Source organism: Tenrec ecaudatus, chromosome 10, assembly GCF_050624435.1.
Source record: "Tenrec ecaudatus isolate mTenEca1 chromosome 10, mTenEca1.hap1, whole genome shotgun sequence".
In the NCBI taxonomy this organism is placed as follows: domain Eukaryota; kingdom Metazoa; phylum Chordata; class Mammalia; order Afrosoricida; family Tenrecidae; genus Tenrec; species Tenrec ecaudatus.
The window spans coordinates 96,232,451-96,256,330 of NC_134539.1; the positions used below are offsets into that span (position 1 = coordinate 96,232,451).

Consider the following 23,880-nt stretch of genomic DNA (forward strand, 5'->3'; position numbering starts at 1 on the left):
CGACAGACCAACAACTGCCCAGGGCTGGGCCCTGGGCTCGGCAGCTAGTATGTGTCCACAGCAGACCCTCACAGCCATCCAGCATGTGCTCAGCCCCATTTTAGAGACGTGGAAACTGAGGGGCCTGGCCCATGGTCACATGACAGAACAGGAATGAGAGCCCCAGTGTGCCAGACTGAGCGTAGCTACACACTCTCACCGCCGCCTGCTCCTGAGAACCCGTGTCCTTCCTCTTCTGCTGGCAGAGTGGAGACGGGACAAAGGAAGGGCTGACCAGGAGGAAAAGGCGCAGGGAGCAGGCAGACCCCTCTGCTGGGATCTGGCAAAGGGCTGGCCTAAGGGGTGAAAATTGGATGCCCAGGTAGGCGTAGCCTGGACGGAGGGCCACCCTGGTCCCCGCTGCACAGCGCCCACTTCATCTGGGATAGTCTACCCCATCCGCAGTTTGGTCCTAGGAAGAGACTTGACAGGGCTCTCTGGTCACCTCCCAGCCAGCCTGCTGGTGCCCGACAAGGAGATTCCTGGCTGCTCCCTTCCATCATGGCCATCGGCCAGGAAACAGGCTGCTTGCAGACTAGGCAGAAGGTGTTGGGGAATCCAGCTGCTGGGGAATTGGACACAGACCCAGGGCCCTTCCAAGGCCTGTCGGATAGGCCGGCACCCCAAGCAGGGACCGGCATCTTCAGAAGAGGCGCTGCCTCAGGCCAGGCCCTGGCAGAGAGGCGACATCTCCACCACGGCCGTTAGGGAGAGAAGCCTATGAGGGACACACAGGGAAGGAGCCGAGGGGGGGTTCTGCGGCAGGGTTGGAGCTGCCTGGGAGCCCTACTGAGGTTGTTGGCGGTGTACAATCCAGCCAGAGGGGGACGTTCGGTCCCATTGGAAGCTGGTGCAGGTACCTCCTTCCTTAAGATACATTTAGCTCAAGACTCCTGAGAAATGGGCTTATCCAGGCCCTACTTTTAAAAGCGAGATGCACAACAGACGAAAAGTACAATGTGGCGGGGGGGGGCGGGGGGGAGCCCAGGACCCTGACTTCCCACTACAACCAGGGCGCCTACAGTTTTCTGGGGTGCAGGACAAAGGAGAGCCGGTCAGATCCGTGTTTGGGGGATAGCCAGGAACCAACAGCTAATTGTTTTTGTTTCTGTAGGGTGGGGGTGAGGAGGTTTGTTTATTTGATGAACCACCAAAGAAACGGGAGGACTGTTTTGTTTTTTCTCTTTCTAAATCATTTTATTGGGACTCTTACAACTCTTATCACAATCCCTACATACATCCATTGTGTCAAGCACATTTGTACATGTGTTGCCATCGTCATTCTCAAAACATCTGCTTTGTACTTGAGCCCTTGTTATCAGCTCATTTTTCCCCCTCCTTCCCCGCTCCCTCCTCCCTCATGAACTCTTGATAATTTATAAATTATTTTGTCATGCCTTACACTGTCCAACGTCTCCTTTCACCCACTTTTCTGTTGTCCATCCCCCAGGGAGGAGGTTATATGTAGATGATTGTGATTGGTCCTCCCTTTATACCCCACCTTCCTTCCACCCTCTCAGTATTGCTACTCTCATTGGTCCTGAGGGGTCCCTCTGTCCTGGATTCCCTGTGTTTCCAGTTCCTACCTGTACCAGTGTACATCCTCTGGTCTAGCCAGATTTGTAAGGTAGAATTGGGATCATGATATCAGAGGGGAGGAAGCATTAAAGAACTAGAGAAAAGTTGTATGTTTCATCGCTGCTACCCTGGACCTTGACTATTTTGACATGAAGAGAGTACTAAGTATTTGTGCAGTTCACCAGACATTTTCCATTCTCCTCTCTCGATGGCCTGGGGACACATGACCAGCCTGGCCAGTGAGGTGTACAAAGAAAGAAGTGGTGTGGCGGCATGCCCAGCTGACCCCCTCCAGGGCTCTCCCCTCTTGGCACAAGTGGTCACACTCAGACCTGAGTGACTGTGACAAGCTAACCTCCCTGCTGACTACTGATGAGCATGTAATATGAGCAGGCACTGTGACGCAGGGCCTGTTTGTTACTGCAGCCATGACTTAGTCGATGCTGACTGATGCAATGGGAACTGCAACAGAAACTCAGGAGAGGTCCAAAAAGGTACTTCTGCGGGCGGGCAGATTAACAAGAATGGCTCAACGGCTCCGACTGGTTTAGAAATAATTCACACAGTGCAGAGGGAACAACACAAATTTCCCAGGCACCATGTTTTCCACTTGACAACTACAAGAATTGGGGGGAAATGTCCATCTGCTTTTACAAGATGTGGGTTGCTAAAGGGCCTGGAGCCTCCTGCCCGCATGCCTGGCATGAGGTGCCATCTGCTCACTGCCAGTCAGGTCTGACTGACACCCCAATCTAGACGGCAGGGTTGGGGAAGGAAAGTTCAAACCAAAAGGGAGCCTCTGTGGAAGCCGCTAAGTAAAGACCTGGGAGAGGCCAGAGTGGGGTCCCTAAAGTGAAATAGTGTGCTCATTCACGCACATGGGGAGGAGGGAGCAGTACACACGTGTGCACGTATGCACACAAGAGTGAGACCCCAGAATGAAGAAGAATTGGCTGAGGGGAAAATGCAGGCTTGTGGGGATCCCACAGAAAACGAGATGGCTCTTGTTCCCCAGGGCAAAATCCAGGAAGTGGCCATCAGTGCCTGCCGCAGTGCCCACAGCTAACCGTGGGCCTGCAGGTCTCCGGGACGAGTGGAGCCTGGCACATCACCAGCAGCAGCCACAGTAAGGACCGGGGAGAGCAGCTCATCACGGGCCTGAGGCAGCAAGACGGACTTCAAGCACGTTCCTACCTGGCTCCCCCACCCACTTCTGGGGGGGTGCCCACGGTGTGGGCAGAGGGGTGTTGGAGGTCCTCCATGAGTAGAAAAGGGCGTGATGGCATAACGGCCACTGTGGTGATTAAATATCCACCTCCCTCCAAGAACTTCCTTATACACAAGCACCAGCCAGCCGCAGGACAAAGCTCGGGGTGTCAAAGGGAGCTGGACTCACTGGAGGACCCTTCCGTACGTGCACTGCCTGACAACTCCAGAGGGAGTCTGACGAATGGGAATAGGGCCTTATATCCGGAGCGGTCCTCACAGGTCTGGCTGAGAAAAGCAGACGAGCCCCAGTAAGAAAAGGGGCGGTCAGCCAGGCAGAATAGTGGGCAATGGAAGGAAGTCAAACATGGGGAGTGTGTTTAGAGCTGGGATGGACATCAGCATGTATGTCAGTGCGGTCCAAAACACTGGTATCCGAAGATGCGCACATCCTAATCCTCGGGACCTGCGAGCACACCAGGCGACCTGGTAAATGAGAATTAAAGATGCAGATGGAATTAAGGTTGCTAATCAGCTGACCTCGAAGTAGCGGGTGATCCTGGAGTAAATAGAGGAGCCCAGTGCCATCACAAGATGCTTAAAAGTGGGCGGGGGGAAGCAATAATTATCTCGGAGATGCAAACCAAAACCACAATGACATGTGAAAGTAAGTCAAAAAGTATTGCTGTGAACGTTCCAGGTGATACCTGCACAAGCTCATTCCAAATAAATAGTATTTCAACATGTCTCTGCAATCAGTGGCTACCTCTCAGGACTATTCTTCTCCTAGTCTTAGAATGCCTTCATAAAAAGATCCGATCAAGACTGTGTCTTCCAGAGGGATCTGCTAGGCCAGGTAATTCAAGGCAGAGAGAGTTCAGAAAGCTATGGGAAATGCTATTGGAGATTCCAAAGGTGTCCTCTTGATAGCTGTTTTTCAAAGGACACAGGATGATCCCAGGGCTGGTTATGAAAAGGTTCTAAGAAAATTAAAACCTCCTTTGGTGCAAAATACAAAAACAAGAGGCCAAGAAAATTGTACCAAGAAATTTCTTCTTCCCATCAGGACTTATACCTGCTCATTCTTTGAGGTTCACAGGACGATCCTAGAAGCATTTCATGGGGAAATCTGACCCTACCCAGTCTAGAGTCTGAAGCTTGCCCCTTCAGATGGTTATGTTCCCAGAACTCCAAAAACATTTCAAAGGACCGTGATTTGAGACCACCCGAGGATACCAAGACTGCAAATGTGGCGTGCTATAAATCAAACAGCAGAGGATTTGGGGGGAAGGGTTAGAAAGATGGACACTTCGCCTTCAACACTGTGTGCGCCTTGAGGGAGAGTATGTCAAGAGCATGTGCATTTTGAGATCTTTGTTTAACGAAGATCTCTGTGCTTTGCAGCAGTACTTTTTTTTCCTAATTGTGAATTGCGTGAAGGTTTACAGAGCAAATCCGTTTTCCATTCGACAATTCATACACATTTTGTTTCAGGTCATTAATTGCAACGCCTTCCATGTAACATTGTTTATTCTACTTTCCCCTTATATGTCCGATTTCCATTCCTCCTCCTCCTTTCCTAGCTGTCTTACTCTGTCCTTGGGGGATCCTGCCTTCTTGGCCGCATGTGGTTGATTATGCGAAGGTGTGCATACCTCATTATTGTCACTGCTCCCATATCTGTGCACCGTTTGGCTGGAAATTGAGCCACGGGGCTGTTTGCTTCCGTTCCAGACTGGATGGTGACAGAGGATCGTAGGGTAAGGAGTTCCAAATGTATCTATCCAATCAGTGAGGCTGATCTGTTTCTTTTTATTTTTTTCATTTTGAAATTTTGTCCCACTGTGGTCTCTTTGATAGTGATAACCGGGCATCATCTGGTCGTGCGTCTCGGAGGCTGATGTTCGCATAGTTCGCCGTCTCGTGTGTCTTCCGTTTTCTTCACTCTTGGTTGCTTTGGACAGAGAGAGAGCCATGGCTGCACCTCAGGTGGTCACAGAAGCTTTTAGGACTCCAGTCACAATCAAGATAGAATGTAGACCCTGGCTGGTCTCTGTGGACTATGCTATGCCACTTGTCCTGATGTCCCCCAAGTCTTGAGCACGCAGGTCCAGTGACCAGCTCCCGCCAGGTGTTTGGCTATGTCTAGTAAGTTTTCATAATTGTGGTCCCTGTTTCCTTCACCACGATGCATTGTAAGCATAAGTGAATGCACATGCAGAAAGAGCCTCTTTCGAACATATATATATATATATATATATATATATATATATATATATATATATATATATATATACATGTATATACTCTCCCTTTAGACCCATTCAGCCTGCATGTCTACCTAGGCGTCCACTTATAGGTCACCATGATTGTGGGACTGTGCCGGTTACAGTACTTACCTCTGTTGTGCTTTTACCTCTCCTGCCCTTCCCAGGTTTGCCCATGCCGCCATCATTTTTGCTGACCTCCTCCTAATTATATATTGCCTTTCCCTCCACCCAAGTTCATGTGTGTCTACTCTCTAATTAGTCATTATCCTTTCTTCCCCTCCATCCACGGGGAGCCTGCGAAGAGTATTTCTTTTCATGAAACCTTTTCTTGGCTTTTCATAATAGTGAACTCACACAGTGTGTTTCCTTCTGTGCTTAACTTCCCTCACTCAGCATAATGTGCTCCAGGTAATGCTAACTTCCCTCACTCAGCATAATGTTCTCCAGGTAATGCTGACTAACTTCCCTCACTCAGCATAATGTGATCCAGGTAATGCTAACTAACTTCCCTCACTCAGCATAATGTGCTCCAGGTAATGCTAACTAACTTCCCTCACTCAGCATAATGTTCTCCAGGTAATGCTAACTAACTTCCCTCACTCAGCATAATGTTCTCCAGGTAATGCTAACTAACTTCCCTCGCTCAGCATAATGTTCTCCAGGTAATGCTAAGCGGCGTTTTACAGACACGTCATTATCCTTAACATGGTACTCCATTGTGTGTATGTACCACAATGTATCCATTCGTCCACTTACGGGCATTTAGGTTGTTTCCATCCTTTCACTAGTGTGATTCACATGGGTGTGTATAAAAATCGAGACTATAAGCCAAGTGGTGGGTTTAGCAACACTTATGACTTTCCCTTGTGCCATTTCACTCCCACTGAAATGCCTAAGATTAAGAAACAGAAAGGAAGGGATGACAATGGGTAAATTGGAACACTTACCCATTGCTGGTAGAAATATAAAATAATATAGCTATTACAAAACATAGTGTGGGGCACTAAACAAAAAAAAAAACGAATTGTAGAGAACTACCGTATGACCCAGGAATTCCACTCAAAGGTATATATGCCTAAAAGGCTTAATAGCAAAGCCTCACACAGTGTAGGAACTGTGCCTGATCCGGCCCCACCACTCAGGGTGAAACACTAAGGGCGTGCAACAGAGGGGCAAGGTGAGCAAAGCAATGAAGTAAGTCCCCAGGGATATCTAAAATAGACTTTGGGTCCAGGGCATGGCACCCCATCACACTCCACCAGAAAACACTCCCAACGATCAACAAACAGAGCTTGAACTAACTATTGATGGACTTTTCTTCCTTTTTTTAATCAGGTTTTTTGGTGTATGTATTGTTTAGTTTTGCTCTGTCTTGTTTTTGTGCTTATTATTGTCTCTGCAAGTCTATCAGGATAAGATTGGTGGGATAAAGCATCTAAAGAAGAAAACAGCCGGACCGACGGTTCCAGGGGGACATGGGAGAGGGGGAGTTGGGGGAAAGAAAGTGGGTGTTAACAAAGCCAGAAACAAGGGAACAGTGATCTAAAATTGATGGCAAGGAGGGCACAGGAGACCTAGTAGGGCTGCATGATGGGCAATGTAGCCGAGGAACTACTGAAACCCGAATGGAGGCTGAGCGTGCCGGTGGGACAAGAGGAAAGTGAAAGGACATAGAGGAGAGAACTAGGAGGCAAAGGGCATTCATAGAGGTCTACATACAGTCATGTACATATGTCAATATATTTATATGTAACAATAGGGAAATATATTTATGTACATATATTTATAGGTTTAATATTAAGGTAGCAGACATTGGGTCTCTACTCAAGAACTCCCTCAACACAGTAACATTTTGTTCTAATAACATGGCATTCATCATGTTCACCTTCCCAACACAATCATTGAAGACAAAATGGGTACATAAGCAAATGTGGTGAAGAAAGCTGATGGTGTCCGGCTATCAAAAGATATAGCATCTGGGGTCTTAAAGGCTTGAAGATAAACAAGTGCCATCTAGCTGAGAAGCAACAAAGTCCACATGGAAGAAGCACACAAGCCTGTGTGATCATGAGGTATCAATGGGATCAGGTATCAGGCATCAAAGATCCAAAACAAAAAATATAATATTGTGAATGGGGGGAGTGCGGAGTGGAGATCCAAAGTCCATCTGTAGACAATTAGACATCCCCTTACAGAAGGGTCACAAGAAAGAGATGAGCCAGTCAGGGTGCAGCATAGCACCATGGAAACATGAAACTTTCCTCTAGTTCTTTAATGCCCCTCCCCCCCACTACCATGACCCCAATTTTACCTTATAAATCCGGCTAGACCAGAGCATGTACACAGATACAGATAAGAGCTGGAGACACACTGGGAATCCAGGACAGATAAACCCCTCAGGACCGATATTGAGAGTAGACATGCCAGGAGGGTAAGGGGAAGATGGGGGAAGAAAGGGGAAACCAATCACAATGATCTACATATAACCCCCTCCCAGGGAGATGGACAACAGAAAAGTGGATAAAGGGAAACTTCAGTGTAAGACATTTAAAAATAATGATAATTTATAAATTATCAAGGGCTCATGAGGGAGGGAAGGTGGGGGAGGGAGGGAGAAAATGAGAAGCTGATACCCAGGGCTGAAGTAGAAAGCAAATGTTTTGAGAATGATGATGGCAACCAATGTACAAACGTGCTCGACACAGCGGGTGGATGGATGGATTGTAAGAAGTGTTATATGAGCCCCCAATAAGATGATTTTTTGCAAAGCAAAGCTTCAGAGACTTGTACACCTGTATTCACCGCAGCACACGTTTCACATCAACCAACAGGCAGAAACAACCAGAAACGCCCAGTAACAGATGAGTAGATGAACAAAATGTGGCATGTGCACACAAGGAAATACTACTCGGTCCAGTAGGAGGAATGAAATCTTGACAGAGGCTACAATGTGGATGGAGCTTGTTGAGACTGTGGCGAGTGACGCACTCAATCCATCACGTAAGGGCAAATACTGCATACCTCACATGGATAAAAAGACAAGAAAAAGCAAAATCACTGAGGTTGAAGTTCATTCGTGGTTACCAGGGCCGGGCGGGAGCGGGGAAAGAGCAGCGCCTTGCTCACGGGAGTCCTGAGTTCTCACTTCACAGTGAGAGAAAAATCACGCTGATGAAGGGTGAGCTGCACCGTTGATCGTTGGAACTGCTGTCGTGAGCAATTTGCAGAGGCTGCTTCTGTACGAGCAAACACTTCATGCGATTTGGTTCCTTGGTTGGGAGTTAGGGCCCATGGTTTCACGGGACAGCTCAGAGAATTGACCCAGTAAAGTGTTCAGTAATTCTGCCCTCTCTCCTAGTTCGGTGTGCAGTGCCTGGGGTCTTGGAAGCAGGCAGGCAGTCATCCAACACCCAACAATCAGTCTCTATTTGCTTGGAGCAACAGGGGGAGGGAAAGAGTCAAGTAGAGAAAGGAAACAGAACATGTGAATAACTGCCTCCATGTACAACTACCGCCATGGCCGATACGAGAAGGACTGCATGGTGGCCGGCCACCATTGCTCAGCACCATGATGAACATTTCTATAACATGCAGAAGAGTTTCTATGCTCACGGACTCCAGACTTTCTGGAGCCATGGGGGCTGGGTGAACCACTGAGCACATTGCACCAGGATAATCTTTAAATCTTAGAGCAAAGTCTCCATGCTCAAATCTATTTTCAACCAAACAATTAACAAACAGGAAAAACTCGCCGCCTTCGGGTTGATGCTGACGCATGTCCTTCTCCTGTGGAGTGGTGTGTGGTTTTGAACTGCTGACTTTGTGGTTAGCAGCCTGAGCATAACCACTGTACATCACTTAACTGGTTCAAAAAAAAAGACCTACCTTGAGCAGGATGCTCTTTTAAGAGTTAGCTGTCTGGGATCAAATTGACAGAAACAACTCGAAAGATTAGCTAAGAACCTTCCGGAGCTGTGAGTCTATGTTAAGGACGGGGAAAGGACTGAAAAAGAGGATGGGAGGGGTTGGTTGCCCAACTGAAACCATGGCCGCCGCTCGCTGTCACTGAACTACAGATACAGAAACTGTGGGACTCGTGTGCATCTTGCTGTCTACATTCTCTACAGTGAAAGACAAAGTTAAGTGGATGAGAAATGCCGGAAAGTCAGAATCAGAAATAAATGAGACAACGGGAGGCAAGGATGATGCATTCAGAGAAGAACTAGACCCACCATTGCTGGCGTGGAAGATGAGGGTCCTGAGTCAAGGAATGTGAGTGGCCTGTAAACCTGGAAGAAGCAAGAACACACATTCTCTCCCAGAGGCAGCAAAAGGAAAGTAGACTTGCTGACACTTTTTCATGCTAGCCCAGCGCAACCTGGGTCACATCTCTGACTTCCAGACGTCTCAGATTTAACCAACTACAGATATGGGGCCTTGTTAAACAGCAGCAAGAGAAAACTAACACAAGGGACACAATGAGAAAGATGGTGGATGCGCTACTTCACTAGGATGCCACTGCTTCACGCTCCAGGTGAGGAGCGCGGGGAAGCTGTTCTCCAGAGAACACGGAGTCTGCGAGCGGGGCTGCAGAAGCTTCATTTTGCAGGGAAGTCAGGGCATCCGAGCGAGCTCCATGCGTCTGGCTGGCCGACGAGCTGAGTGTGGACAATGGGACCACTCAGGGGGGCCAATAGGGATGGACAGATACAAGCAAGGAGTACCTGCACTGCCTTTTTATTTTACTTCTTTGTCTCAGCTTGTGAAAAGCAAATCTATATTTGTGTAATTTTCCCCTTATCATCCTAAACCATTTTTATGCTTCTTGTAACTAAAGGGAATGTTGCTTCACATACCTGCATTTTATCAGCCTCTTCCATAATACTGTTATCTTGCCACACTATGACACATGTATCTACAGCACAGCCAATAACTCACATCCCTTACTTACAGTAAAATAGAATCTTATGAAAGAAGACTCTTGTTCAGCCACTTCTTTTATGCGTTTATATAATCTTCCACTTGAACAGGCATTTATTAGAACAATGAGTGTTGGGTGTTTTGGGTGGGTTTTTTTTTTTCGGTTGTTGTTGTTTTAATTTAACAAATTAGTATCTGTCCAAGTGTCTGGAAGACAAGTTTTCACACTCATTGTTAACAGGGGTTTCGCCGAAATGCAGCATGTGTAAGATTTAAACAACCTTTCTTTACTTGCTGACTTTAAACTCTTGCCAAATTCATTTTTCAGCAAACGTGATCCATTCTTTCTTACAAATTGGTCGACTGTCTTACAAAGTAACATTTCTAAGGAGCTGGTCAAAAACAAACCTGAAGAAATTATGGCTATAAATCTTAAGAGCAACATCTCAAGTAGAATTTCTTGTTTTCTTCAGTAATACTAAATCCTACATATCTCAGCATAAACATTTCATTTGTAGATGTGAGTATTTGAAATATATATATATATCCAGTCACTAAAAATAATGTTTACAAATTGTTCACAGCGGTTTAAAAAAAAGTAAAGTCAATGATACAGTAAAAGCAAAAAAAAGCAGTATATATAACTGAACAGTAGGAAACAACTAGAAAGAAATATCAGTGGGAGAACTCAGGTCAATTTGATCCTGCTTCTTGGTACTTTCCAGAACCTTCCACGTTCGGTAATGCGCATGTATCCATCCTCCTTTCTTTTCTATACATTGTTTAATGAACACATACTCCTTGTAATTGTGGATTTCTGTTCTAATGGGCAGCAGGAAAGTTAAGCAAACAGCTGGTCATGGAAGGTTTCACTAGGGTCTTCACCGGCTGAAGAAATGAATCAGTCAGAAAGAAGTCAACCCAAGGAGGACGTGGGAAGAGCGCCGTGACACTGTAGGGATTGCAATCAATGTCACAAAATTAAATGCGTGTGATTTGTTGAAGGGAAAGCTAATTTGCTATATCAACTTGCACCAAAATCACAATAAAAATCCTTGTAAAAGGAAGAAAGAAATACGGCAGCTGAAAATTTAAACCACCTCGAGAGAAACTGAGATGGATGGATTCCGTTGAGTCAAAGATTGGGGAGAACAGTGTTTACTGAGCATCCACCCCAGGCCTGGTCTGGACAATGTACACATGTCTCTGCTCATTTTGTCCTCACCATCATCCCATAAGGCAGGTGTTACAATGATCATCTATTAACACATCAGAACCAGAAGCTCAGAGCAGACCAAGGGTTCTCCAGAGTCACACAGGATGCTTGGCAAGCAAGATTCGGCCCATGATTCCTTGGGAGATCTTCTCCTGCTTCTCAGAACGCAACAGAGGCAGCATCCGTCAGAGCCAGTGAAGGACCATGGGAGCTTCCGCAGCCGACAGTGAATGCTAAACCACAGCCTGTCTTTGCCCTTATTCCCTGGCCATTTCCCCAAAGTCCTTTCTTTTCTGCCCACGCTGTCTGTCACCCCATGACAGCATCCTTCAGGCCAGGTCCTGGCCTAAGGAGACACCAGCATCTCCACAGAGCACAGCCAAACTGAATGTGTGTCCCCACACAAGGGAGAAGGAATGTCCCTTGGAGGGACTACTCCATCCATCCTGGAGGCCACCCAGAGCCAGCTCTTCCCACTTACCCTCCTACCCCTCCCAGGCATCCAAGGGCTGCACAGGGTCATGGATAACAATGCGCATCTCCCCCCACGTGGCTCAGAGGGTGAAAACGCAGGCCAACTTTTATCAGCACACACACTCGGGTAGCGTGCAGCCCAGCAACAGCGCCTAGCCAAAGCCCCTCCGGCCAGACAGCTGTCAGCCATCAGAGCCCACCTCCCTAGCTCTACGCATGCACAAACACACTCACTCTCACACCCTCCTTGAAGCCAAAGTCCTTTCCCCAGCTAGCCAATGAGAGAAACTGAGACCAAGGCAAGCACGTTCTAGGGCAAGAAGGTTCCAGGATCCCCAGGGCAAATGAGGCTTGAAAACTGAATGCCTATGGCTCTGCTTTCTTTGGCTTGCAGCGTGTCTTCAATGATTAAGCAACAGTTAAAAATAAGGAGATCTTACATTAAAATCCAGATTTCGGGCTCCTCTTTTGAAAATGGCACATCCACAAAGATCGATGTTGTTAAATGACAAACTTGACTGAAGCTGTATGACAGCGGCTTCTCTGGACAGAGATGACCTCTCCAGAGGCCACACTCCAGAATCCAGGTACCTGATGGCCCAGCGCATCTAGGTACAATACCTGCCTTGGATTGTGCCCCTGCTTGCTCCGGAGCAGCATCCCGAGGACCAGAGGAGCTTCTGGGGAGAGAGTTGGGGAAAACGGCGTGGGGAATGCGTGGCCTCATTCCGGAGCAAACTGGACCTCAGAGGGGAGTGAGCATACACAAAACACATCCATATCGATGGTGGAAGAGCCAAGGGGTGGGGAGTAAGGACACGAGGTCCTGGGCAGTAATTACATGCTTCTAGCCTGTGTCTGCAGAAGTCCTGGTGGGTTACCCGTTGGGCTGCTAAGCACAAGGGTCAGAAGTTTGAAACCACCAGCCCCTCAGCAGGACCCAGATGAGGTTACTGACTCCCATAACCATCTCAAAAATCCACAAGGGCAGATGTACACTGTTCTACTGGGTCACTGTGGGTCAGAACCGACCCCATGGCAACAAGTTTTGGTTTCTGAGACTGTGTCTCCAGTTCCAGAGGACACAAGGTGGATATCTGCAAAGTATGTGCATAGAAAGGGTGACAAGAGGACAAGAGGCACCACAAATGGTGTTCCCAGACCCCTGCCCTAGCTCGGGTCATTACCTCTTCAGGAGAGTCTACAGCTGGAACCCATCCTACACACCTGCAACCAGTTATCTGAGGACAAAACAGAGAAAAAGCTACAGAGACCTCTGGGGGTGGTTAGTGGGGCAGAGCTAGACACAGCCTCCTCCTCCTGATACCTGGATGGACATCAAACAGTGGACATTGGCCAAGGCAAGAAGCAGCAGTGCCCACGATAGACAATACCTCAACGATTCACCATAACCCCTAAAACTTACACAGGACCCCAAATTTGTAAAACCACATCAAGACATCCTAGGAATTTCCAGCGCCTGAGATGGGCAGCCCCTTCCTGCCCAAGGCCGTTTACTGCCCTCCAGCCTCTGCTGCCCCCAGAACACTGAGACTCCCCAAAGACCTCCCTCCAGCACACAGAGCTCCCCAGGGCCCGCTCCCTCCCTGCTGGGCCCAGACCAGAGCGCTTCTTTGAGTCACCATATCCCTGCAGTCGCCCAGGGGACCGATGGCAGAAAATGGGCCCTGCCTTAGGAATTGGGGAAGAGGAGCAGGCCAGGGCGCTTGGCCAGCCCACAGTCCACTGTCAGGTCAGATTGTCCAGTGAAGAAACCCTGCCTCCCAGGCTGCCAGATGCAGCCTATCACGGCCTACTCAACAGAAACCAGTGGGATACCAAGGCCAAAACAAAAACAAAGCCTGCCCTCCACTGAGTCCATTCTGGTTCTTGGCAGTTCTATAGGGCAGGGTAGAAGAAACTCGGACCCTTTACCGGAGTGGAAAGCCTCATCTTTTTCCCAGTGGCCGGTGGTTTCAAACTACTGACCTGTCCTGGTTAGCAGCCCAGCGTGTAACCAGGAAACCACCAGGGCTCTGCGGGGAGGGGAAGGGAGGCAGCGAGGAGAAGAGGGGGCCCTGGATAGACAGCCCTAGACCGCGGGATCCAAATTCCAGAGCCCCAAGCCAATGGGGGGTGGGGGCGCGGGGGGACTAAAGACGACGGAAAAGTGGAGGGGAGCACAGGGCGGAAAGCAACGCCTCACACCTGTTGCTCTCAGGGGCCATTCGCCCCAGGCGGCAGCAGCCCGATGGCCACGGAGGTTGCCGGATTGGGGGAGGATTTCCCGCAGCAGGGCCTAGCCTAATTCCACTCCTTTCCTGGGCAAACAGCGCCCACCTCCGGCTCGGGCGGAGAAGCCTGCGCCCACGGCGGCCACAGCGGGGGAGAAACCGGCTCCTGCGAACAGGGAGGAGGGACACAGGTGTGGGGCGGGGGGAGGGGAGGGGAGGCGGCGCCGCCTGTGACCCTGAGAGGGCGCGAGCGCGTGGCCGGACTGCGCTGGGAGAGGGAGGCAGGCGGGCAGGGGTCGCCTACACCAGACCGGCGGGGAAAACTCCAACGGACTGGAGCTCCACGGACGCGGGGCCCCGGCACGCGGGCACGCCCACCTGCGAACCCCGCCGAGACAAAGCCTGCCCGAAGCACACACACCTGCGCGCACAGCCGCGCCGGCTTGGAGCCGCCCGCGCCGGGCGCACACGCGTGGCCACCACGCCGAAAGGGCGCTGTATAACCAACGTCGCAACGCACCCTGGCAAGGAGCCCAGCTCGCCGCGCTCCCGGGCTCTCCCGGCCTGCCCCGCAGCACCAGGCTCCCATTGCACCCGCGGGGGCCACGCGGCCACCAGAGTGCACCGGGGGCGGGGGGCGGCGCCTGGCCCGTTTCCATGACCGTGGCTGCTGCACAGCCTCGCAGGCCCTAGGCGCTGATGGCCACTCACCTTCCTGCACCGCCTGGAACGGGTTGTTGGCCTCGATGACCTTGATGGAGTAGGTGATCTTCTCGCTCTGCAGGATGTCATCGTTGAGGCTCAGGTCCGACACAGCCAACTGAAACACCCTGTCGTCCTTAGCTGCGTTCTCCTCGAAAATGGCCCCTGGGGGAGAAGGAGAGGTCAAGAGGAGCCAGGAGAGGAGGCTTCTCTCCATTCCCTAGGCCCTCCCGTCACAGCGCAAACAGGACCACTGCCCTCCAGGTTGGGCGAGGACTGGGTTGGGATACCAGCTTGGTGGGTACACGTGCATACAGTTGACAGGAGTTACACATGCACGCTGCACATGTAGCCACCAGGTCACACACGTGTTTCACAGTCAAGGCATCACATGTCCCAGCCATCCTCCACCCCCAATGATGGGCCGAACTGAAGCGGCCTCAGGCAGCACCCCCAACCAAGGAGACAAAGTTCCCTCAGGTGGGTAGTGTCCTCTGTAGACTGTGAATGACTCCCTTCTGCCCTGGGAGTCTCCCACTGAGTGTTGGAGCCGAAGTAGAACCCCAGCCGGCTTTCTGAGACCACAGCTTCTCTTCAGCAGAGGCCTTGGCTGGCCCGCAGCTCACAGGGCCCTGACGGGTGGGGGCTACCTTGCCTGGCATCCTACCTAAGCCCAAACCAAACTCACTGCCATGGAGTGGATAAGGGCTCACAAGGACCCTACAGGACAGAGCAGAACTGTCCCTGTGGGTTTCCGAGACTGTAAACCTTGACTGGTGTAGAACGCTTCATTTCTCTCCCCCTCTCACTTGCAGGAAAGAAAGAGGGGGGGGAAACACTACCATGAAGTCAATTCCGACTCATGGAGACCGAAAGAACATAATAGAACTGTCCCCATGGATTTCCGAGAACGTAATGTAGTTCTTTACCCAGAGTTAAATCCCTCATCTTTCTCCCAGGTTTTCCAACGGCCCTTCTAAAATGACTGCTCTTCCAGGGCCCCCGCCCGCCCTGAGCCTTCAGACTGGCCTGAGCTATTGGGGAGCCTAGCCCCTGGCCAGATCTGGAGGGTCCCCTACTGGGGACTGAGCTGGAGGAGCTGCAGGTTCCAAGCTGCGTCTTAGCGCCGCAGTGCCGACTTGGAGACCCGTGCCCCGCTGGGACAGGAAAATTGATTTTTCTCCAGCAACCTGAAGGGGTGCTTTGGAAACATTTAGGGTAGGCCCAGTCCCTCTCTGCCCGACACCACCTCCACCCTGCCTGTCCCGTCATTCCTGCCTCCTCAACACCTCGCAAGCTCGGCTGCTCCGTGCTGGTCTTTCCTGAACTTGCAGGAAAGGCGACTGCGGAAGGGCTTCCCCAAGTCCACCCCTCTCAGCCTTCCAAACAGGTCCAACTTTCTGGGATTGTTCCAATGCTGTTCCCAACTCTTACCCATTCCCCCACAGAGCGTCCTCTCTTCGCCTCCTCTCTCAGGATCTCTTCCCATCCTTCCCTTCCCGCTCATTGCCCTTCCCCCACCGCCCACGCTGCTTCTTTGGCTCCTGCCGGCCAGGACCGCCTGCAGGCCCCAACACTGGGACCACGGGGAAACTCTGGGACCGTCCAGGATGGAACTGCAGTCGCCACAAGGAGAGGCACACGCACGCGCACGCGTGAACACACACACACACACACACACACCCCGAAAGCTACAGACAGAACCAGAGAAACAAGTAGACACTGTGTCTACTCTAACAGGCTGACAGTCGTCCACGCACCGACACAAGCTCAGATGGCCCCACACACCTCAACGCCCTTTCGCAGTGACACCAACACTGCCTGGCGCGCGCACAGCAACACTTGCTGATAACACCCACCCGCCCACACTCGCACACGGCTCGGGTCCGACCTCTGATCCTGCCAAGACAACTTGGCGACCCAGAGGGCCATGTCATTCCCCCCGCCCCCTGCTGCTGTGAGCTGCCAGAGCCCACCGACGGCCAGCCTGGGATTCGAGTCTGGAAACGTGTCCAGTCCCAGGGTCTCCGCAGCCACGGCCCCAAGTGACAGCAAAGGCCGCGGGGCCACGCGCTGGGATCGGAGCCCCGGGAGCTGAGCGGCCCGCGGGGGAGAGGGGCGGCGGGTGCACGGCCCCTCCGCGGGACAGCGCGGCGCGGCCCTTCCGGGGAGCATTGCTTGCCGGCCCCCTCGGGCCCCAAGTTTTGACACCGCCCCGCACCCCGCACCGCGCGCCGCCGGGGCCCCCGCCCAGCCGGGGCCCGGCCGCCCGGCCGCCCGCCGCGCTCACCGATGTGAATGATGGAGTCGGCCCGCACCGACACGCACTGGCATATCCAGGGGAGAAGCCACAGCGTCAGCGCTTCCATGTCCCCCGGGCGCGCGGCTCATCCGCCCGGGCCCGGGGCGAGGCCAAGGGCAGCGCAGAGGGGGGGGAGGCGCCGGTCCCGGTGCAGTCCCGGCCACTCCCCGGGAAAGCCGAGCCCGCCCGTGCGCCTTCCCCGCGCGCGCGCCCCTGCGCCCTGCGCCCGCCCCAGCGCAGCCCAGCCCAGCCCAGCCCAGCCCCGCGCGGTCGGGCTCCCGCTCCCGCTCCTGTAGCGGCTGCGGCGCCGCTGGCAGCCCAAGCCCAGGCCCCGCGCGGCGGAGGCGGCCCGCGGCTCAGGCGGCGGCGCTTCCCGCGACTCAGGCGGCTCCGGGGGCGGCAGCGGCGGGGGCGGCCGGGCCGGCGTGGCGGCTCCGGGCTCACTGTGTGTCTGAGCCCCGGCGAGGAGCGAACTGCGGAGGACGCCCCCTCCCCTCCCCCTCCCCCTCGGCTCGGCTCCCCCTCCCCTCCCCGCCCGCCTCCCTCTCCTCCGCCCGCCTCTGGACCACGTGACTGCGGAGCCTCAGCCTCGCTGCGCGGCGCGCGGCGCTCTCGGCTCGGTGGGGGCGCAGGGCGCACGGTGCGGCCGGTCGGAGGGGCGCTCGGAGGCCCGCGCAGCAGCGACGGCCCGCCCGGGCTACAGCGCGCACAGACGTGGTGTCCCCGGACCCCTGGACCCCTGTTCGTCGGGGGCGTCAGAATGGAAGGGGGACGGCCACCTACTGCCTCGGCGTCCCGAAGCGCCCGCGCGCCCCAGCCTCGGCCGCCGATCATCTGGGCGGCAGCCCCCCGCCCCGGACCGAAAGCCCCGAGCGAAGCCAGCCCATGGGGTGATGCAGAGACGAGCACCGGGAGCTGAGCCCGGCGCCGGGGTGTCAGGGAGCTCCACGGGCCGGCCGCAGCAGGTGCTCGTGGAGCGCAGCCTGGGCTGGGTTCGAACTCTGGCTGCTGCGCGGACCTCAGCGGGCGCCTCCCCGCGCCCCGCGGGCCGTGCCCTCCGCCTGGAGTCCAACCGGAGGCTCCGACTCTAAAGCCTAATTCATGGCCGGAAACCAGCGCAGCCGCGACCGAGGCGCCTGGACGTGAGAAGCCTCCCAATAGCCGGCGGGCTCACACTCGGAGCCCGCACAGAGCCTTCCCCGGCGTAAGCATGGGGGAGAGCCCGCCCTTCGGGACTGGAGCCCAGAGGGACTCGCTCCCCAGCCAGGTGCTTGCCCGCCTCCGACCGCCCACTGAAAATAACGAATTGTGGGCTGAAACCTAAGAGAGGGTGGCAAGCCGGACGCGCAGCCCCGCCGAGCTTCAGAAGAGCCCTGCCCCACTTGGCACTCCTCGGGTTCCGGGAGACCGCTGAGCCTCTCCGGATCCGGACTGGCCCCCGGCGGCGGGCTGCACAGGGACTCACTCCACTGGCTGGAGAGCACCCCAGGCCCAGGATGTGCGCTGGCCACGAGGGACTTGGGGAGGTTCCTCAGTCAAGGGAGAGGCAAACCCCTAAAGAGATCATTAAAAGATGTGATGAGGATCCTGAGAGAAATGTGCGTGCGGGACTCTATACCAGCCTAGGGTATAGAGTCCGTCGGAGGCGGCTTCCTGGAGGAGGTGACTGAGGCAAGTTCTAAAAAGGCTGAGAGGAAGAAGCAGGGAGTGTCCAAGGCTTGAGCTCCTGTGTGCCAAGGCAGGGAGAGAAGGACGAATGTGTGCGTGTGTGCGCGCGTGTGCCTTTACGTGTGTGCGTGACCGTGCCCAAACTGCTATCCAGGAAGAAACGACTGGGGGGTTATTTCAGAAAGCTAGTGGGAGAGGCTGTGCAGAGGGCCCCAGGGGAGACGTGGAGGGCTGTGGCCGACAGCTGGTCAGGGACCGTCTGGTGGAGAGAAAACTGAACTGGAGAACTATCAAGGAGCCACATGGACAGAGGGAGTGAGAGGCCAGCAGCCTGGCTGTCCAGCTGGTTGGGGTGCACCCAGAAAGGAATTCCTTCCTCAAGAGACCCATCTCGGGGGCCCCAAATTTTAGAACACCCAGCTACTCCGAGCCTCTAGTGTCTCATTCTGACTCCGCAAGATTCCATCACTGACTCTCAGGGAGGGAAATGTAGGGAGAAGGAAACTAAGAAATAGATTTTATGAATAAGAATTAGCTTCCTGTGGGCACTGTCTCCACATTGGAAGGATGATGACAGTCATCCTACAAGGGATCAGTTGAGATCAGGGACCTTTTGTGAGGCTCCTGTTTGGTTCCCTGCGGCCATTAGCAAATGAGGCACGGGATGCGCGCGCGCACACACACACACACACACACACGTTTGTCTTGACGTACTAATTGGCTAGGCAGAAGTTGCATAATTACAGTGGGACAGGTCTCAAGATTCCCTCCCAAATATGAAGGAGACGTCACCAACAACAACACATATAGTTTGATGAAGACTTTTGTCAGTTTCTGGTTGGAATGATGAAGAAGGGATCTAAGAGTCAAACTCAGTGCAACACTCCTTCCTCTGGAAACTGTTGGCTCTGAACCAGCAGCGGGGCTGAATCCAGAGGTGAGCTCAGTCCCAACTGAATAAGGAAGGCTGGAGGCTGGCCTGGATCGGAAGAAAGAGAAGAGTGATATGGCAGTGGCCAGGGGCAACCTCGCCTCCCGTCCTGGGTATGCCAGCAGCTAAGGTGGATAGCCCTTCACCAACTCCAGGCGTTCATGTAACTCCAGGTCCTATGTGTCTAGCTGGGCATATCGTCCCTTCCAGGCCAGAGCACCCTGGCCACCGCTCACCCAGCCTTGAGGTACACTTTGCCCTGGAGCTGAGAGAGAAGGCAGGCCCGAGTCCATTGGGGCCTCTGTAGATCCACCTCTAGAGAAGGCATTTTCAACCAATCAACTCAGTGGCAGTGGGTTTGGTTTTTGGTGTTTTGCCATTGAAGCTGGGATGTCCGGCTTAAGAGGCAATAGCTCTGAGTGGGGTGGGAGTGGGCTTACTGGACTTAAGTCCTGCAGTTACTTAGTGCTCCTAGTCCAGCCCAGTCCTCTTACGCCCTGGTAGCTTCTGGGCTGCCAATCCAGACTCCGGGGAAAGCAACTGCAAGTAATCAACAAGCGCACCCTTCCTGCAATCAACTGACCAGGGAAGACTGGCTAAGATGCTATGTGTCATGGAAGAATGCCCATGTCAGAGAAGGCTCCGAGGAAGGCAGTGATTTACCCAGGGGGCCTGTGCTAGGCAGGGTCGACTAAACAGACAAATACAGTGACACTCTTGCGTGTGTAAGAAAGAGCTTCCTAACCAAAACTAATTATCCATCCAGAAAACAGCCCAGCCCGGTCCAACGCAAGCCCATAAGTTCCTCTTCAGACTCACGGTCACAAGCAATGATGCAGAATGCAGGAAAATCACAGGCCAGTGGGTGCAGACTCCGATGGATCCAATGGCGGTGGCTCTGGCAGCAACCAGGGTCAGGCAGCAGGAAGGTGAAGGCAGAGGGTGGGGGTGGGGGCAAGGTTCCCAGGGCCCTTATGAGAAGGCCATGCCCACAAGAAGGCACTATCCAGCTGTGACCTGACAGGTTGAATACCATCCCTTTATCTTTAAATTAATGTGAAATTATGTAACTACCACAGTACCTGTTTTGGGGGAACCCAGAACTCAGCCCTCTTGGCTTGCTCCTCACGACACAAAGGTGTGTGTATACACAACTAAGGCAAGAAATCTTGACAGAGTTTAGCCAACCCAACTTTTCTAAAGGATGTCCATTCATTTAGTACCCCGTGCAAGCACTGTGTTCACATTCGCCCCCTTGAGATGGTGTTTACATGTCACATACAAAAGGCAATTGAGGTGAGTGCCAAAAGATCAACAGAGCCCATCGAGACCTTCAAGTTAGGAACAGCCCTTGCTGTTGATGACATATTAGGGGTGGGGAAGGCCATGGTCTGTTTTAAAGCCATTGTCACTCGAAGATTTTATCTTTCCAGAATGGCAGACCTCTGTTCTTCCCATCCCCTCACCCTCACTTAGAAATCGGAGGAACAGCTACCTGAAGTGCTGCTCCTCCCCAAGGTGGTTGGCATATCCCCCAAGAGTTGCTTGATATGGAAGCACTAGTGCCCATCCCCTTCCCCATCTTAGCACCAAACCCACCCAGGGTTCCTAAGAACTCAGTCCAGGCCTGGGAAGAATGCTCCTGCTGAAGAAGGAGGCCAGGGATCACCCCAGGACTTGAGAGGGAGCAGACTTGGAGCTGTGCGGCTGGGACTCCAGGGACCTGCACTTGGCCAGAATCTGAACTCAGAAAGCCCACCACTGCTTTCCTTCCTGAACCCACTGAATGTTCCCAATTTTTAACACCCCGACGCAGGGCTCTGGAGGTGCTGTGGCTTTAGCCTTGCGTGGCTAACCAAAAGGCCAGTCTTTCAAACCCACCAACCTCTCCTGGGAAGAAAGAGAAGCAGTGTGCTTCTTTAAAGATTTACTGTGGACTCTGCCCTATCAGGTCGCTAAGAGTAGGAATCAAGTTTTAAACCCCTCTCCCCCCCACCACCAAGAAAAATCTTGGATCTTAGCATAGAGTTGATTCCATCCTTTCCATCAGCTGCGGTTGGATATGAATTACCTCTACCTAGTCTTCCTCTTTCTTGCTGCCCTTGTTTAGCTCATTTTTACTGTCTTCTCTGCTTGTATTTCTTTTATTTGATATTCTTTTATGTCGTTGTCATTAGGTTCCATCCTGTGGGTTCTGACTCTCGGCCACCCTACACACAACAGAACGAAACACCGCCTGATCCTGCTTCGTCCTCACAATTGTTCTTATATGTGAGCCCCTTGTTACGGTCACCATGTCAGTCCGTCTTGTCAAGGGTCTTCCTCTCTTTCGCTGGCCTTCTACTTACCAAGCACGATGCCCTTCTCCAAGGATTGGTCTCTCCTGACAACATACCCAAAGGTGAGATGAAGTCTCGCCTTCCATGCCTCTCTGACTGTATTTCTTTTGAGGCAGATCTGTTTGTTCTTTTGGCAGTCCATGGTGCTTTCAATATTCCTCACCAGCAAACATGATCCAAATGCATCAATTATTCTTCCTTCTTCAATATCCAACTTTCACATGCATATGAGGCCATTGAATATCCCATGACGGAAAAAGAGGATCTGAGGCAGGGGGCTTGAGTGGAGAGCAAATGCTTCGAGAATGATTAGGGCAGGGAATGTACAGATGTGCTTTATACAATTGTATGTATATGTATGGATTGTGATAAGAGTTGTATGAGCCCCTAATAAAATGTTAAAAATATATATGAGGAGTTAATTTTTTTAAAAAGAAAATCCCATGACTTGAATCAGACTCATCTTAGCCCTCAAAGTAACCTCCTTGACACAGGGCAAAGTTCCTGGAGAGGGCACGCAGCAAGCGATCGCCTTTGTCCGGGCCTCCAAACCCGGGTCCTACTCTCTTGCTAAGACACTGATTCCCCAAGCAAGTACCCATAGGTCTGGGAAGTTCTTCAGAGAGGCCTGGGGTTTCTGGGGCGAAGAACCCCAAGTACTTTCCACCATCAGTCCCATGCAACCACAAGGAATTGTGTCAGATTGTATTTCGAGAAAGGGCCTATTGTCGACCACAGTTTGTAACCACCAGCCCTGAGAGGCTTTCTTTAAGCTCAAAGGCTGGCCCCTTCCCTCCCCGTCTCCCAGAGGCAAGCTTCAAGGAGGCGCTTCCCCCTTCTCTTCTTCTCCACCCATAGGCACTAAAAACCTCTTTTCATTGGCCCTGGTGATGGACAGGTCCAATTAGCAGGTAAGGAAACTTTGACCTGTCTGCCTGTCCCCAGAGCTGAAAGACATGGGGGTAGAAGCCTGTCAGGGAAGGCCAAGGGTGAGCAACAGGAAGTAGGCATCAGCAGAGGACCCAGGCCAGACCTGAGACAACATCCTGAGATCAGACATAACCCTCCCCAGACATGTCTCCCTGAAGGGGCCTTACTCAAGTGGCCTACTGGCAGCCAGAGACATGTGGCCATCATGACATCCATAGGCATTCTGGAGGAGAACAACCCCTGACCCACAGAAATGGATTGAGAGCAGAGGGTGAATGGCCTTAACCTCTTGGCCACCAAAGAGCGCACATGAAGTGTCCCATTCTGACCCTACAGCCTGTTTCACTCATGGTTCTCAATCTTCCCCAAGAATGGGGCTACAGATGAGGAGAGGGATCCTGGGGTTCACTGGACCCCACACCTGGCTTGCCCGGCCTGAACACGGCTAGAGTCTGGACAGTGGGGACCCAGACCCCGCTGACACGGCTCATCCTCCCCATTCTATCCTCAGTCAGGCGCAGAGGGCAAAGAGAAGCTGCGTCCACCAGAAGCCCCAGTTCATGTGGCAGATGAAGCCCCTTCCCCACATCCTGCCCTCCTGCTAGATGCAGCCCCTAACAGATGTGGTCACCCCGCTCATGGACACAATCCCTCCTAAGAGCAGGTTTTCCAGCCTGTAAACCTCTTCTTTTATCAGGCGATGAAATGAAATTTTGATTGATTTTCTCTGTCTGGGTGTCACGGTGCATTTAGCAGCCTGTAAACCTGAAGGGAGGTGGTGCTACCTCCCAGCCATACTCCCAGGAAGCTTGCCTTGAAGTCCAGGCTGCCTAGGGCCCCTCCAGCCAAGATGGGGCCAGCTGTCCCTGAATCTAGATAGCATGGTCCCATGGCCACCACCAACGCTAGGCAGCCTGAGTCAACGTTCCTAACTTCCAAGAGGCTAGGGTTCTTTCTATGGAAAATAAAGCATTAGAATAGAAGTTGGGGGTCAAGAGAAGGCATAACCGGGAACAAAGTCCTTAAGGCGAGGCCCGAAAGGAGAAGGAGAAGAAGCATATGCCAGGCCAG

General features: G+C 52.6%; 1 protein-coding gene across 1 annotated transcript in view; it reads right to left on the reverse strand.

Moving 5' to 3' along the window:
- GRID1 (glutamate ionotropic receptor delta type subunit 1) overlaps window positions 1-17,008 on the reverse strand; it is a 900,473-nt gene extending 883,465 nt beyond the window's left edge. Inside the window, exons 1-2 of the mRNA XM_075559162.1 lie at window positions 16,930-17,008; window positions 14,649-14,804 (exon numbers count right to left, since the gene is read on the reverse strand). Of these exons, the coding sequence (XP_075415277.1) occupies window positions 14,649-14,804; window positions 16,930-17,008 (235 nt within the window). The remainder of the gene's footprint in view (window positions 1-14,648; window positions 14,805-16,929) is intronic.
- Between the last annotated feature and the right edge of the window lie 6,872 nt (window positions 17,009-23,880).